The 18,264-nt window shown below is 41.2% G+C and overlaps 1 protein-coding gene across 2 annotated transcripts in view; it reads left to right on the top strand.

Annotated features, from left to right (window-relative positions):
* Positions 1–18,264, top strand: part of llgl2 (LLGL scribble cell polarity complex component 2) — a 116,667-nt gene that overhangs the window by 8,932 nt on the left and 89,471 nt on the right. For both annotated transcript variants that reach the window (XR_009815900.2, XM_061967035.2), the window contains exon 2: positions 16,553–16,662. Coding sequence is in view for 1 of the 2 variants with exons in the window: in XM_061967035.2 (XP_061823019.2) it covers positions 16,588–16,662 (75 nt within the window). In the remaining variant the exon portion in view is untranslated. The remainder of the gene's footprint in view (positions 1–16,552; positions 16,663–18,264) is intronic.

The raw sequence follows: 18,264 nt of genomic DNA, 5'->3' as shown, positions 1-18,264 counted from the left end.
AAATAATCTATAGATTAATCGATAGAAAAATAATCGTTAGCTGCAGCCTTAGTGTTAATCAGCGATGCAGTTGAGCAGTCTGATGGCTTGGGGATAGAAGCTCCTCCTGAGTCTCTCCGTGTTGGCCATGAGACTCCGGTAGCGCTTGCCTGACCGCAGCAGTGAGAAGAGGCAGTTGCTTGGGTGGCTAGAGTCCCTCAGTATCCTCTTGGCCTTGGATCTACACCGCCTGGTGTAGATGTTGCAGATGGTTGGGAGCACACCTCCGATGGTGCGCTCGGCTGATCTGTCCACTCTCTGCAGTCTGTTGCGGTTGTATGCGGTGCTATTCCCAAACCAGGAGGTGATGTTTCCAGTCATGACACGCTGTTGTGCATGAGTAGAAGTTTCTGAGGATCTTGTGATTTACCTTAATCTTCCTTATTCTCCTGAGGAAGTAGAGACGCTGTCATGCCTTTTTCACCACGTTGTCTATGTGTGTGGTCCAGGACAGGTCTTCTGATATTGTCACTCCGAGGTATTTGAAGTTGGACACTCTCTCGACCGGCGTCCCGTCTATGCTGAGGGGCCTGTAGTTCCTTGCCCCCAGTCTCCTAAAATCCACTATGATCTCTTTGGTCTTGCTGACATTTAGGGTGAGGTGGTTCTCCTGACACCACAGTGCCAGTTTCTGCACTTCAATCAGGTAGGCCGTCTCATCGTTTCCGGAGATCAGGCCCACCACAGCTGTGTCGTCAGCAAATTTCACAATGGAGTTGGTGGTGTTTTTAGCCACACAGTCATGTGTGTAGAGTGAATAGAGGAGGGGGCTCTGAACACAGCCCTGGGGTGCACCGGTGTTGAGGGTGATGGGTGATGAGGTGCAGTTCCCTGCTCTCACCACTTGTGGTCTGCCTGTCAGGAATCCAGACCCACTGACAGAGGGTTGAGTTCAAGCCCAGGTCCTTGAGCTTGATGACGAGTTTAGAGGGGACTATGGTGTTGAATGCTGAACTGTAGTCTATGAACAGCATTCTCACATAGTTCCCCTGCCTTTTGTTCAGGTGTGTCGTGGCAGTATGCAATACGTGTGCAATTGCGTTGTCGGTTGACCTGTTTGGGCGGTATGCAAATTGCGGGGGGGTCTATAGTGGGGGGGAAGGGAGGAGCACTTTGTCCCTGTATCGTCCCTTTGCCTGCTTCGCTACGCGCCTGACGTCATAGCACGCTGCCTTGTACGCGTGCATGTCGGCGGTCACGCGCCCTCTGCTGTAGGCTGAGGTGCGCGCTTTCAAAGCCTCTCGGACCGATCTATCAACCCGGGGTTTCTGATTTGGAAAAACCCGTACTGTGGTGGTGGGGACTATTTCCTCGACCAGTTTACCAACAAAGTCCAGCACAGTGTCTGTATATTCGGCAATGTTGTCTGTGCCCTCGCGGAACACGCTCCAGTCTGTACAATCTAGCGCGTCCTGGAGCGCGCTCTCTGAGTTCACAGACCCAACGCTTGACTTCTCGCGTCACCACGGGGGCGCGCTTCAAACTTTGTTTATACACTGGTACGAGCAAGATGGCGGAGTGATCTGATTTACCGAAGGCTGATAAAGACTGTGACTTAAAGCCGCATTTGAACTGCGAGTAGCAGTGGTCCAGTATATTATCGCCTCGGGTAGGACAGGTCACGTGTTGGTAAAACGTTGGTAATACCGTTTTAAGTTTCGTCTTATTAAAGTCCCCAGCAACCACAATAGCAGCATCAACATGAGCTGTCTGGAGTTTATTAACCTGGTCGTAGAGCTCTGAAAGTGCGGTCTCAACGTTGGCCTGGGGTGGAATGTATACTCCTATGAGTATGACTGATGTTAGCTCCCTTGGTAGGTAGAACGGGCGGCATTTGGTGATGAGAAACTCCAGGTCCAATGAGCAGTGTTCCCCTATCTTCTCCACACTGCTCGGTCCACACCAGTGTTTATTCACCATAAAACACACGCCTCCGCCTCTCGATTTCCCCGACGACTTGTTCCTGTCGCTCCGGTACATGGAGAAGGGCTCCAGGCTGATGGCGTGGTCTGGAACCTCCGGTGTGAGCCAGGTCTCAGTGAAACACAGGACATTACAGTCTCTGATGTCCCGCTGGAACTTAATCCTCGCCCTGATGTCGTCCAGCTTGTTCTCAATTGACTGGACGTTGGAGAGCAGGATAGAGGGGAGAGACGTTCGGCTCGCACGTCTTCTGACGCGGTTCCTTATTCTCCCCCTATACTGCCACGGTATCGATGGTGTGTCCGCCATTCTCCTTTGTTGTTGTTACTGGCGTTGCCATGAACTCTCAATTCTGCCGGCAGTTGCTTCAAGAGGTCCGAGCTTCGTTGAAGTTGGTGAGTTGTTTTTGAATTTATGTCCAGAAGAGTCTGTCGGTTGTAAACAATTGTTGTGCCTTTGGTCGAAGTAAAACAAACAAAAAAAACTACACAAATTAACCAAAATACGCAAAACTTGTGAGGAGAGCGTGGAGAGGCAGCCGAACGAAGCAGCGCCATCGTCATTGTTTCACTCGCTTCTATTTCTGTGGAGTCTTGAAATGCGTTTGAGTGCACTGCTGGTATTAGATGGTGACAGGTTTGGACAATATTGGAGACAGACGCATTTGTCCCACACGTGCATGCGTGAGCGCACGTATATATGTGTGCGCACGTATATATTCTTGTGTGTGTGTATATAATTATGATATCCATCCAGCTGCATTCGGGCAGAAGGCGGAGTACACCCCTGGACAAGTCGCCACCTCATCGCAAGGCCAACACAGATAGACAACATTCACACTCTAAGGCCAATTTAGTGTTGCCAATCAACCTATCCCCAGGTGCATGTCTTTGGAGGTGGGAGGAAGCCGGAGTACCCGGTGGGTACCCATGCAGTCACTGGGAGAACGTGCAAACTCCACACAAAAAGATCCCGAGCCCAGGATTGAACCCAGGACCTTCGTTTTGTGAGGCACACATACTAACCCCTGTTCCACTGTGCTGCCCATAATTACGACATATATATATATATATATATATATATATATATATGCAGGCCTCAAATTTTAACTTTTTAAGGTCAAGGCAAGTGTTGCCTTAAAGAAAGGCTCATATTTTAGGGCACCAAGGCAGGTTGGAAGGGCACCAAGGCAAACATTATTTTCTTTCAAACCATGGGCTCCAGTGTGTGCGTGTGTGTTTTACATGTATGTATGTGTATATATATATATATATATATATTACACACACACAAGTATATGATATACAAATAATCAAATGTCAATAAATAGTGTATGACCTAACTTGTAGTAAACTTTAGTAAAGTTGTGTATACAACACCATGCAATTTTCATTCCATTATTGTTTACATCAGCGACTTATGTTCAACGTTTACAAAAAAGTAAACAAATCCATGTGTGTACACACGTGGTCGTTGACAGCCATGAATCAAAATAAACATTCACGATACAGCACATAAACAACATTGACAGGTCAAGAACTGCTGAGCTTGGAGGGCAAATGATCGACTAATTTGCTTGCTACATTTTTTCCCCAACAGCCTGAAATTGTTTGTGTTTTCTTTTTTTTGATTCGTTCCTTACTCAGTATTTTGAGAGCTGCCTGACCTAAATTCACCGAACACCTGACGTCCTTCCAGACCCTGATGCAACGAGTGTATCTCTCGGAAAATCTCGGAACAACTCGGCTCTTCTCGTTGTCGCTTAACCTTTGACACACGCTTCCAAAATATCTGCGCCCATGTTGTTTGTAGCGATTAAAGTTAATTAGGCGATGTCTTAAACAGTTGAAATTGTAAGAAAAAAAGTCATATCGGGGTGTTTTTATCAATTTATTCGACGAAACAATTACGTCACAATTGTCCATTATAGGGATGTCACGGTGTAAAAATTTCTTATCAGTTATTGTGTCCAAAATTATCACGGTTAGCATTATTATCGCAGTAATTTTAAATGTGCTCAAAAATAAAATAAAAAAAACTGATACTGAAATCCTTTAAACCAAGTTTTATTTAAAAAAAACACAAACAACACATCCAAAATGTATATATGTACCTCAAGTAGAAAGTTGAATGTGCATATGAAAGCAACACAAGCATTATAAACAAAGTGATATGGCAGAAAACAAATAATACTCCAAATAAAAAAAATAAAAAAAGTGAACATTTCGCAAGATGGCACCTTATGGACATAAGACATAACTGCCCTTTTTGTCCATATAGATAAAAAATAATGTTCATGTATGAGGTCTAGTTTTACACCTAGGACTGGACGATTATGGGCAAAATAATAGTTGAGATTATTTTGATCAATATTGAAATCACGATTATTAATCATGATTATTCATTATGTTAGGTAAAACAGTGTTGAAGTGTGAACGCGACGCCATCATGTAATTTGTAACATCTAATAAAAATGCTCTAGATAAACTATCTATATATTTAAAAACAAATATTTGTGTTTTTGTTCATTAATAGTATCAGCGTGTCAGCTTTTTTATTATTATTATTATTATTATTATTATTATTATTATTATGATGCCTTTATCTTTATTTTTACATTTTTATAGAGAGGTATTTTTTAAGTTATGTACACACATGAACTAATGTGTGTACATGTACATGCTGTATCTGGACAGATCCATTGAGAGTTTGAGCAGTTGTTTATATGTACCGGTATATATATCTAGGTATAGATATAGATATCTATCTATACATACGGTCGTGGTCAAACATTTACATACATTTGTAAAGAACACAATGTCATGGCTGTCTTGAGTTTCCAATAATTTCTACAACTTTTATTTTTGTATGATAGAGTGATTGGAGCACATACTTGTTTGTCACAAAAAACATTCATGAAGTTTGGTTATTTTATCAATCATCAATCATCCATCCATCCATTTTCTACCGCTTATTCCCTTTTGGGGTCGCGGGGGGCGCTGGAGCCTATCTCAGCTACAATCGGGCGGAAGGCGGGGTACACCCTGAACAAGTCGCCACCTCATCGCAGGGCCAACACAGATAGACAGACAACTTTCTCAATCAATGTTTATTTATATAGCCCTAAATCACAAAAGTCTCAAAGGGCTGTACAAGCCACAACGACATCCTCGGTACAGAGCCCACATAAGGGACGTCGATGTGAATGACTATGAGAAACCGCATATGTGGGTAACCCCCCCCCCTCTTTAGGGGAGACCGAAAGCAATGGATGTCGAGTGACATAATATTGTGAAAGAACAGTCCTTAGTGGATCTAACATAGTAGTGAGAGTCCAGTCCATAGTGGGGCCAGCAGGAGACCAGCAGGAGACCATCCCGAGCGGAGACGATTCAGCAGCGCAGAGATGTCCTCAACCGATGCACAGGCGAGCGGTCCACCCCGGGTCCCAACTCTGGACAGCCAGCACTTCATCCATGGTCACCGGAACCGGAATAACCCGGCGAGGAGGCAGAGGAGAAAAGAAAAGAAACAGCAGATCAACTGCTGTCTAAAAAGGGGGTTCTATTTAAAGGCTGGAGTATACAAATGAGTTTTAAGATGGGACTTAAATGCTTCTACTGAGGTAGCATCTCTAACTGTTACCGGGAGGGCATTCCAGAGTACTGAAGCCCGAATGGAAAACGCTCTATAGCCCGCAGACTTTTTATGGGCTCTGGGAATCACTTATAAGCCGTTCTTTGAATGCAGGTTTCTTGCCGGGACATATGGTACAATACAATCGGCAAGATAGGATGGAGCTAGACCGTGTAGTATTTTATACGTAAGTAGTAAAACCTTAAAGTCGCATCTTAAGTGCACAGGAAGCCAGTGCAGGTGAGCCAGTATAGGCGTAATATGATCAAACTTTCTTGTTCTTGTCAAAAGTCTAGCAGCCGCATTTTGTACCAATTGTAATCTTTTAATGCTAGACATAGGGAGACCCGAAAATAATACGTTACAGTAATCGAGACGAGATGTAACGAACGCATGAATAATAATCTCAGCGTCGTGAATTTATTATGGGTCTACTGAAAATGTGACCAAATCTGCTGGGTCGAAAGTATACATACAGCAATGTTAATATTTGGTTACATGTCCCTTGGCAAGTTTCACTGCAATAAGGCGCTTTTGGTAGCCATCCACAAGCAGACAAACAAAAATTGAGCTGTTTGGCCACAATACCCCGCAATATGTTTGGAGGAGAAAAGGTGAGGCCTTTAATCCCAGGAACACCATCCTACCGTCATGGTGGTGGTAGTACTATGCTCTGGGCCTGTTTTGCTGCCAATGGAACTGGTGCTTTACAGAGAGTAAATTGGACAATGAAAAAGAAGGATTACCTCGAAATTTCTTCAGGACAACCTAAAATCATCAGCCCGGAGATTGGGTCTTGGGTGCAGTTGGGTGTTCCTACAGGACAATGACCCCAAACACACGTCAAAAGTGGTAAAGGAATAGCTAAATCAGGCTAGAATTAAGGTTTTAGAATGACCTTCCCAAAGTCCTGACTTAAATGTGTGGACAATGCTGAAGAAACAAGTCCATGTCAGAAAACCAGCAAATTTAGCTCAATTTTGTCAAGAGGAGTGGTAAAAAATTCAACCAGAAGCTTGCCAGAAGCTTGTGGATGGCTACCAAAAGGGCCTTATTGCAGTGAAACTTGCCAAGGGACATGTAACCAAATATTAACATTGCTATATGTATAATTTTGACCCAGCAGATGTGGTCACATTTTCAGTAGACCCATAATACATTCATAAAAGAACCAAACTTCATGAATGTTTTTTGTGACCAACAAGTATGTGCTCCAATCACTCTACCACAAAAAAATAAGAGTTGTAGAAATTATTGGAAACTCAAGACAGCCATGACATGTTGTTCTTTACAAGTGTATGTAAACTTTTGACCACAACTGTATATACATACATACATACATACACACACACACACACACATATATCGGTATCAGTTTATCAGTCGGGGCACGGTCTTTTCTTTCGGATTCAAAACTCCTCCCATCAATGCACAGAGCCTTTGCTGTCTTATGAATGAACTCCGAGACATACTCAAGTTTTGTTTTCATGATTGTCTGTCCCAAAATTCCTTTGAAAAAACTCTGCCACCGGTCTTTCTTTACTTTGGACCTGCATCCGCTTCCGATACATTCTTGCTTGTAGCATCATTCAAGATAATTTATTGATGCGGTTTGCCATTAAATGTCAACATAGCCATTAGAGACGTAATATTTATAATCTGTCTATATTACAGCGGACATCACAACAGAGGTAGGCTGTTAACTTGTTAGTAGTTTTTACGGTGTGAAGTTCATATTTTGTCTCATTATTTAGCTGTTGTTCAGCAATGTTTGCTAGCGATATCAAGGTTCAGTATATGCTGTTGAGCCTACCAGAGATGTATTCATCCAGTTTATTAATACTATTAAGTATATTTTCTACTGTCCTTTTTTGCATTTAGTTCTGCTCTCAAACACTACTAATAGAGTAGAGAATAAACTGGATTGCATCACAGAAAGCTTCTCAAACAAATCAAATGTTCAAACAAACATTTTACAAAGTGATGTACAGCAGCACCGCTTGTATGTTGAGGACTTTGGAGTGATACATGCTTTAATGTCTCCAAAACATCCAAAAAGTAACTCGATTGGTATTTACCGGTAGTCACTTTTGAGAAAGAAAGTCACTAAGAGGAGTAGGAAATATAATTGATTTAGCAAGAAAGTCGCCAAGTTGACAACACTGCGCTGAAGTTTGTGTGAAAGACCTGCATTAGGTTGCTTTTGATTGGTTTACATTGCGTGGTGCCTTCTGTGGTTAGCTAGATTTACGTACAAGAACTGTGATTGGTTATTTTGGTCGGTCAATCAAAGTTATTCGAACTTACGGTAAGCTGCGAGGTAAAACGTTTATTATTATGAAAAAAATAGAGTAGAGAATGGTGAAATATAAGTGTGAGACATGCCAGGTGTGGCATGTGAATGGGTTTGTTAGCAACAGAAATCAACCAGTTATGGACAGGTTTAATGTCCAAAAATAATTCATGTTACAGGGTTTCCCCTAGATCGCTACTATTTACATGGCGGTGAGGGCGTAGCTAGGGGCGTGGTCAATATGACATTCTCATCATATTGACATGATCATTTCGATTTGCAATGATGCATATATTTTCTTCAAAAAGGCTAAACAAATGTTTTATGTATATTTAAAAAACACATCTTAGTGTCATTAGTAATTAATAATACCATTAATACTTTTTTTTCTTATATCAGAATCAGAATCACAATCAGCTTTAACACAAGGAATTTAACTTGGTAGACTGCTTCTTTTGTTCAATTCATAGTCAATTGTTGCTGCTTATTGTAAAAGGTAGCACAGGCTACACTTTATTATACCCTCCGTGAATGTTTCAATATAGTTTGACAAATATGTAAACAGTCCTTTGAGTTAGATTTGAAAAAAATAACTAGGTGGTTTATTGATATTCTTCACAATCAAGTCACTGTAAAACTAACCACACTAAAGCAAGTACACTATATATATATATATCCATCCATCCATCCATCCATCTTCTTCCGCTTATCCGAGGTCGGGTCGCGGGGGCAGCAGCCTAAGCAGGGAAGCCCAGACTTCCCTCTCCCCAGCCACTTCGTCCAGCTCCTCCCGGGGGATCCCGAGGCGTTCCCAGGCCAGCCGGGAGACATAGTCTTCCCAGCGTGTCCTGGGTCTTCCCCGTGGCCTCCTACCGGTCGGACGTGCCCTAAACACCTCCCGAGGGAGGCGATCGGGTGGCATCCTGACCAGATGCCCGAACCACCTCATCTGGCTCCTCTCGGTGTGGAGGAGCAGCGGCTTTACTTTGAGCTCCCCCCGGATGACAGAGCTTCTCACCCTATCTCTAAGGGAGAGCCCTGCCACCCGGCGGAGGAAACTCATTTCGGCCGCTTGTACCCGTGATCTTGTCCTTTCGGTCATAACCCAAAGCTCATGACCATAGGTGAGGATGGGAACGTAGATCGACCGGTAAATTGAGAGCTTTGCCTTCCGGCTCAGCTCCTTCTTCACCACAACGGATCGATACAGCGTCCGCATTACTGAAGATGCCGCACCGATCCGCCTGTCGATCTCACGATCCACTCTTCCCTCACTCGTGAACAAGACTCCGAGGTACTTGAACTCCTCCACTTGGGGCAGGGTCTCCTCCCCAACCCGAAGTTGGCATTCCACCCTTTTCCGGGCGAGAACCATGGACTCGGACTTGGAGGTGCTGATTCTCATCCCAGTCGCTTCACACTCGGCTGCGAACCGATCCAGCGAGAGCTGAAGATCCTGGCCAGATGAAGCCATCAGGACCACATCATCTGCAAAAAGCAGAGACCTAATCCTGCAGCCACCAAACCAGATCCCCTCAACGCCTTGACTGCGCCTAGAAATTCTGTCCATAAAAGTTATGAACAGAATCGGTGACAAAGGGCAGCCTTGGCGGAGTCCAACCCTCACTGGAAACGTGTCCGACTTACTGCCGGCAATGCGGACCAAGCTCTGACACTGATCATACAGGGAGCGGACCGCCAAAATCAGACAGTCCGATACCCCATACTCTCTGAGCACTCCCCACAGGACTTCCCGAGAGACACGGTCGAATGCCTTCTCCAAGTCCACAAAACACATGTAGACTGGTTGGGCAAACTCCCATGCACCCTCAAGGACCCTGCCGAGAGTATAGAGCTGGTCCACAGTTCCACGACCAGGACGAAAACCACACTGTTCCTCCTGAATCTGAGGTTTGACTATCCGGCGTAGCCTCCTCTCCAGTACACCTGAATAGACCTTACCGGGAAGGCTGAGGAGTGTGATCCCACCATAGTTAGAACACACCCTCCGGTTCCCCTTCTTAAAGAGAGGAACCACCACCCCGGTCTGCCAATCCAGAGGTACCGCCCCCGATGTCCACGCGATGCTGCAGAGTCTTGTCAACCAAGACAGCCCCACAGCATCCAGAGCCTTAAGGAACTCCGGGCGGATCTCATCCACCCCCGGGGCCTTGCCACCAAGGAGCTTTTTAACTACCTCAGCAACCTCAGCCCCAGAAATAGAAGAGCCCACCACAGACTCCCCAGGCACTGCTTCCTCATAGGAAGACGTGTTGGTGGGATTGAGGAGGTCTTCGAAGTATTCCCTCCACCGATCCACAACATCCGCAGTCGAGGTCAGCAGAACACCATCCTCACCATACACGGTGTTGATAGTGCACTGCTTCCCCTTCCTGAGACGACGGATGGTGGTCCAGAATCGCTTCGAAGCCGTCCGGAAGTCGTTTTCCATGGCTTCGCCATATATATATATATATATATATATATATATATATATATATATATATATATATATATATATATATATATATAGCATACAAACATGAAGTGCACATACATGTAGGAATCACGTTAGATTAATAATATCATTTGGGATAAACTGAAAAAAGCAATAATGTTATACAGGATGAAGGTTGAGCTGTAATGCTGTTAGCTTAATTCTAACGTACAATGGACTAGCTCATGGACAAGGTAACTCAAATCAGCATGGCCAATCACAGGGCAGATATAAACAATTATTCACACTAACATTCATACCTATGGACAATTTACAGTCTCCAATGAAGATAACATGCATATTTTTGGAATGTGGGAGGAAACTGGAGTGCCCGGAAAAACCCACGCACGCAAGGGAGAACATGCACACTCCACACAGTGATGTCCAAACTGAGGTTCGAAGACGCACACGGCGTAAAGTTAGACGTTATTGTTGGTAGTAATGTCAAAAGAATCAGTGTAGTTTTTACTGGCTTGAACAAAAAATGAATTAATCAGCTTAAAATACCTTTCTCTTCAACTTTCTCTCCTTACTTTTGCCGGGTGCAGACTCCGTTTAGGTGCGTAACCAGCTGCTGACGCGCTTCTGACAGGCGAGTTAGATGCACATTTTTTACGTATAATAGCCATTAGTACGTAAATAATAGACTATACTGTATATAGTATACCCATTCATACAACATATCTCTTAAATTTGTTTCATGTTAAAAAAAGTGTTTTCATGTAAAAAAAGAAAAAACTGATTTTGAAGGTGTGGCGGCAATAATCTTGCCGTGGCGTTGCCCCGTGATCGTTTACATGTTGGGGAAACCCTGTGTTCTCTACGACGAGTGCGAACAAACACAACTCACTTCCTGCTTACGGGGCTCAACACCCCCGCCTTGCTGTTCCTGCGGTGCGCAGAGGATTCTGGGAGATGTAATTTATTTACGGACTGATGTTAACGACAGAAAAAAATACTCTTACCAAGTTTTCGTTTGAAACCGTCACACATCACGGTATTACTGAGAAGACATTGAAATACCGCTATATTTATAATACAGTTACATCCGTACTAGCCAATGGTGTTATTATATTTTTTACTCTAAAAATGTAACTGTGAGCAAGTTGCAAGCAGTTTTTAGCAATCTTTAACACTAATTAATAAAAAGATAGATTTGTTTTAAATACATTTTTTACCTTTTTAAAGAAAATATATGCATCATGGCAAATGATGCCATATTGACCAAGCCCTCACCCCGACCTTAGCCTCGCCCCTAGCCACCGAATGTTGGCAATCTAGGGGAAACCCTGAATATATTTTAATGGTAATGCCAAATGTGTTATACTTGTATAGCGCTTTTCTACCTTCAAGGTACTCAAAGCGCTTTGACACTATTTCCACATTCACCCATTCACACACATTCACACACACATTCACACACTGATAACAGAAGCTGCCATACAAGGCGCTAACCACGACCCATCAGGGGCAAGGGTGAAATGTCTTGTTCAAGGACACAACGGACATGACTAGGTTGGTAAAAGCTGGGGATCGAACCAGGAACCCTCAGATTGCTCTCCCAACTGCGCCACGCCGTCCCTTTTAATAATTTTTCATTTTAGCATTCATTCATTGAAACCAGTTCATGCAGTCTTTATTGTTCATTTTTTGTCTGTTGTGTATGTAGAAATGACTCCGCTGGAGTAGCAACTGGTTACATCAGCTGAGTGCTCTTTTACTGTCATTCATGTCCTTTGTGTTCTTTGATGTTTCGCTTTTATTTTCATGGGTCTCTACCTTATTTTTGTGAACTGTATGTATCTGCACTGCAACAACATAATTTCCCCAATGTGGAATAAATAAAGTCTATCCATTCTAAAGTTATTTCAGCCAGTTATGGGGCCACATGAATGATTGTCTGTGCTGGTTGCTTCAAACTTTAAAATACATATTTGTGACACAGCATAACATTTTGACCTGATTAATCAAATTCAAGTCAAATTTTACTGGGACATGTTTCAATTTACACAAAACAATGTATTTTTCATTTTCAACAAAATCTATAATTACGGTTTAAAAGGGATACATTGATTGTACAAATTCCTAATTTATCTAAGCCAAGAATTAAAGCTGTATCCATCGTATTATGTTGACCTCTTAAATGTATTGTTTGTATGTCGCCAGGTAGCCTTTGATTATTATTTAAATATACAGATATTTTTTGAAAAAAAAAGGCATGAATGGCAAGCCAATGACCTTCAGTTCCACCTGTGTCAAACTGACACAAACAAAAAGCTTTTGTTCTCTATGTCCTTGGTGTCATTGCACCTGCAAGCTACCCGAGCCTGTTATGAAGGCACAACAATGTAAGTGTACTGTATGAACCACCTGTTCAATCTTCTGGGGGAATTTCTCAGAGAAGTATGTTCTTTTATTAGCAGGTAAAATGGCTTAAATTGACCAGGACATGTTATGTATGTTTAAGTGAGAATTAGGACAAGAGCTTGCTGACTCCAGAGTGCTTGCCTTGACTCATGTTTTGTTTGCTACAGTTAAACGTTAACCCCAATCATGTTCAACCTTTTTCCTCTCTCCGCCATGTTGTCAAGCAGCAGAGGTCTATGTCTGTGGTTAAACACAAATATCGTCCGCTTTAGTCTGTAATTAAATGCAATTCATACAAATAAGTTCTAAATGCAAATATTATTTTTATTTTTTCCTGGAAGAGGAATACTGGATATAGTATAAGATGGATACTAGATTGGATGGATGGATAGATGGGCTTTTTCAATCACAAATGAATGTTGTCTGTCTATCTGTGTTGGCCCTGCGATGAGGTGGCGACTTGTACAGGGTGTACCCCGCCTACCGTCCGAATGCAGCTGAGATAGGCTCCAGCACCCCCCTCGATCCCGAAAGGGACAAGCGATAGAAAATGGATGGATGGAAAGAGGAAAAAAACTCTGAAAACTGAAACTTGAATATTGAGTTGCTTGTGCAAAGCTTATGTTCATCCAATTTTTCCTTGAGTGATTACAGGAAAATGGAAATTAAATTGTGTGCGATAAGATGCTGTAGTTTGCCACACCCTAACCAGACAGATCTTGATTAGTAAAGTGGAAGGAAACCTCTTCTCTTGTGCTCTACTTTGTGTTACTTTCACATTTAAATATTTTGAAGATACGTTGCTTTCATGTTTATGCGGTCTTTATCACACATTATCATGAATAGATAAAAGCTGAGTTGAGGACCCATCACCAGGGGTCTCATGTATTAAGGTTGCTGTGCACAAAAAAGTGTTGCTCGCAGGGGTGAAATGAACCTACAGTACATCCGGAAAGTATTCCCAGCGCTTCACTTTTTGTTTTGTTACAGCCTCATTCCAAAATGGAATAAATTCATTTTGTCCTCAAAATTCTACACCTCAATAATGACAATGTGAAAACATATTTTCTTATATATATATATTTTTGAAATTTTAGCAAATGTATTAAATATAAAAAGATAAGAAATCACATGTACATAAGTATTCACAGCCTTTGCTCAATACTTTGTTGATGACCTCTTCAGAGATGTTCAATCGGATTCAAGTCTGGGCTCTGACTGGCCCACTCAAGGACATTTACAGAGTTGTCCTGAAGCCATTACTTTGATATCTTGGCTGTGTGCTTAGGGTCATTGTCCTGCTAAAAGATGAACCGTTGCCCCAGTCTGAGTGCAAGAGCGCTCTGGAGCAGGTTTTCATCCAAGATGTCTGTGTACATTGCTGCGTTCATCTTTCCCTCTATCCTGATTAGTCTCCCAGTTCCTGCCACTAAAAAACATCTCCACAGCATGATGCTGCCACCACCATGCTTCACCATAGGGATGGTATTGGCCTGGTGATGAGCGGTGCCTGGTTTCCTACAAATATAACGCCCGCCATTTACGCCAATGAGTAACATTTTTGTCTCATCAAACCAGAGAATTTAGTTTCTCATGGTCTGAGAGTCTTTCAGGTGCATTTTGGCAAAGTTTTATGAAGGAAAGGCTTCCGCCTGACCATTCTACCATACAGGCCTGTTTTGTGGATTTTTGCAGAGATGGTTGTCTTTCTGTAAGGATCTCCTCTCCCTACAGAGGAATGCTGTAGCTCTGACGGAGTGACTTTCTGGTTCTTGGTCAACTCCCTGACTAGGGCCCTTTTGCCCCATTGCTCAGTTTAGATGGCCGGCCAGCTCTCGTAAGAGTCCTGGCGTTTCTAAACTTCTTCCATTTACAGATGATGAAGGCCACTATGCTCATTGAGGCCTTCAAGGCAGCAGATATTTTTCTGTACCCTTACCCAGATTTGTGCCTTGAGACAATCCTGTCTCGGAGGTCTACAGACAATTCCTTCCACTTCATTCTTTGTTCGTGCTCTGCCATTCACTGTTAAGTGTGGGACGTTTATATATATATATATATATATATATATATATATATATATATATATATATATATATATATATATGTATATATATATGTATATATATATATGTATATATATATATGTATATATATATGTATATATATATATGTATATATATATATGTATATATATATGTATATATATATATGTATATATATATATGTATATATGTGTATATATATATATATATATATATGTATATATATATATATATATATATACATATATATATATGTGTATATATATATATATATATATGTATATATATATATATATATATATATATATATATATATATGTGTATATATATATATATATATATATATATATATATATATAGACCGTATATATATATAGACAGGTGTTTGCCTTTCCAAATCATGTCCAACTCACTGAAATTACCACAGGTGGACTCCAATTAAGCTGTAGGAACATATTAAGGATGATCAGTTGAAATAGGATGCCCTTAATTATACTTCATGGGAAAGGCTGTGAATACTTGTGTAAAGGTGACTGCTTAGTTTTTTATTTTTAATACATTTGCAAAAAATTCTAAAAATATTTTTTCACATTGTCATTATAGGGTATTGTGTGTAGAACTTTGAACTTTGCATTTATTCCTTTTTGGAATCACTGTTATTACTTTCTGGGTGCACTGTACGTAACTTTCACCGCAAACTTTGGTATTTATAGAAAATTCAATATAGTAAAGGTTCTGTAGGTTTTTGTATTTCTCCTACTCTCATAAAAACCACAAATGCACTATAAAATACTTGGCAACCAATACATTTCACATTGTATTAGTATTTCTCAAATTCTGGATGTATTGTATATTTATTTGTCCGAGCCTATCAATATTTAGAGCTGTAATCATGTGGTTATGTTTTGCATGCATGTATAATGTGGTGAGTCAGTGAAGTATTGTTTATTTGTTTAACTGAATGACATAAATGGGTAGGAAGGTGTTCGTCTTTGACTTTGTGTGTGGCCACACAGTAAAAAGTATTTTGTTAATGCTAAAGTCCAAAAGTATGTATTGCAGCTCAATATTTTGTTGGATGAACTCATGTTATGAATTTAGAAAATGATTACATTCATAATTTTTCAACACATTTAGGTTTTGGAAGTTTATTACGCATTGGAGTTGTTGCAAATGTTTGGATCTCACGCAGCAAAGCTGCTGCTACACAGCCAATATGATATCTCATGTTATTGTTACCACTCACTTATTTCTATAAGATAAACTCTACAAAAACACATTTATTATGCCAATAGCATATTGAAATCATCTTGTATGTCATCCCCCGTACTAATGTTTTCATCCAAAGTGTCTGAAGTCTAAATAATTGCCCTCCCGTGGTATATAGTCACACTCCTGATAACAATCTGACTGTTTAGATACCAATTCTAATTGAAATAGGACATTTATTGGTTGATTAATGCATCACTCGGAGTATCCTATGTAAATTTAGCGATTTTGCTCATGGTTACAGAACAGAAAGTTGTGCAAAATGTATCAAAACATTAAACATCCATCCATCCATTTTCTACCGCTTGTCCGGGGGGTGCTGGAGCCTATCTCAGCTGCATTCGGGCGGTCGGCGGGGTACACCCTGGACAAGTCGCCACCTCATCACAGGGCAGTTGGAACCCACATATCCCTACTTATTGTACGTGTATTCAGTATAATATGTATAAAGAAATAAAAAGTATATTTTGTTTTTTTCCTCAGCGTGTCAGCTGGGCTGAAGGCTCCACGCTGTCAGGATGAAAAAGTTTAGGCGACATGGCCAGGAGTCACAGCGAGATCGACTCAAACAGGAACTCTTCCAGTTCAACAAGGCAAGTGAGACAATGCACACACTAAATTTGATCTAGTCAAACCACAAATTCCTTTAAGTAGAAGAAATAACTCCTAAATAAACAAAGAAAGAAACATATGGGAGCAGTGGGCAGCCATCATGCAACCCAGGGACCAGATCCAGGTCGTAGGTCAGCAGCAATAAAAAATAACTAAAATGACACTTGCAACATGCAGCACATTTGATTTTCAGTAAAGACGAAAATAAAAAAAATAAAAAATTATGATATGAAATTCTTACCTTGTGATAAACTACAAAACCCAAAACCAGTGAAGACAAGATTTAATGTTCTAACTGAGAAACAAACATTTTTTTTTGCAAATAATCATTAACTTAGAATTTAATGGCAGCAACACATTGCAAAAAAGTTGTCACAGGGGCATTTTTACCACTGTGTTGCATGGCTTTTCCTTTTAACAACACTCAGTAAACGTTTCAGGTGGAATTATTTCTCATTCTTGCTTGATGTACAGCTTAAGTTGTTCAACAGACCGGGGTTTCTGTTGTGGTATTTTATGCTTTATAATGCACCACACATTTTCAATGGGAGACAGGTCTGGACTACAGGCAGGCCTGTCTAGTACCCGCACTCTTTTACTATGAAGCCACGCTGTTGTAACACGTGGCTTGGCATTGTCTTGCTGAAATAACAAGGTATTCGCGGGGTCTTAAAAAGTCTAAAAAGTCTTAAATCCAATCATTTGAATTTAAGGCCTTAAAATGTCTAAAATTCTCCTAAAATCTAATAAAAGGTCTTAAATACGATTTTGAAAGGTCTTAAAAAATCTATTGACGTTACTTTTATTTAAAACATACATAAACTTCAGTCTCGATTTGAGATGTTTCGATTTTTGAGGACGCTATAACGTAACTACACAGCGGAACTAACTGTGCTGCCCGGTTAGAATTTATCCAACACCACCAGCTATTGCTGTGCGTGCACAGCTTTGTGTTGACAGCTTAGTTAGCATAGCAGTGAAAAAAACTTAACGAAAGCCCACAGCAAAGCCAAATTACTTGCATAAGATGGGTAAGTAAATGTTCAACGATTTGTGTCTGCTGAACGATCAATGCATGGTTGAAGCCGGTGGATGGAAACGTATAAAGTGTTTAGCACCCAGATGTGCAGCCATCGAGGAGGGAAGCTGAATGGAATGATGTTGTAAAAGTCAGAAGTCCGGGATAAGTCCGTGTCAAAAGATGCTGAAATGCCACAAACACTTGCACAACTTTACCAAGATAAACGTAACCCCCCCAAAGGAGTGTTATGTGGGTTAAGTGGCGCCAATTGCCAAAGGAGATCACTATGAGTAGTAGTGAAATCATACTATTACATACAGTAAGCACACTCTAATTTCTCTGTGGTAGTATTGTACTCAGCAGTAAAACCATATAAGAAAAAAACATAATTCTCTTATAACATTTCTATTATTTGTTCCAATAATTTCAGGTCAGCTTCTCATGCCTAATCTTTTCTCCAAGTTTATACAGCAACTGACTTTAAAAGTGGTTGCCTGTTTAGTGTACATTAAAAGCGGTTGCCTGTTTACTGTTTACACTCATCTTATTGTGGGGTGAGAAA

The sequence above is a fragment of the Nerophis lumbriciformis genome, linkage group LG11 (genome assembly GCF_033978685.3).
Source record: "Nerophis lumbriciformis linkage group LG11, RoL_Nlum_v2.1, whole genome shotgun sequence".
Classification (NCBI taxonomy): Eukaryota; Metazoa; Chordata; class Actinopteri; order Syngnathiformes; family Syngnathidae; genus Nerophis; species Nerophis lumbriciformis.
The sequence above is the reverse complement of the archived record's forward strand: the minus strand, read 5'-3'. Positions and strand labels throughout refer to the sequence as shown.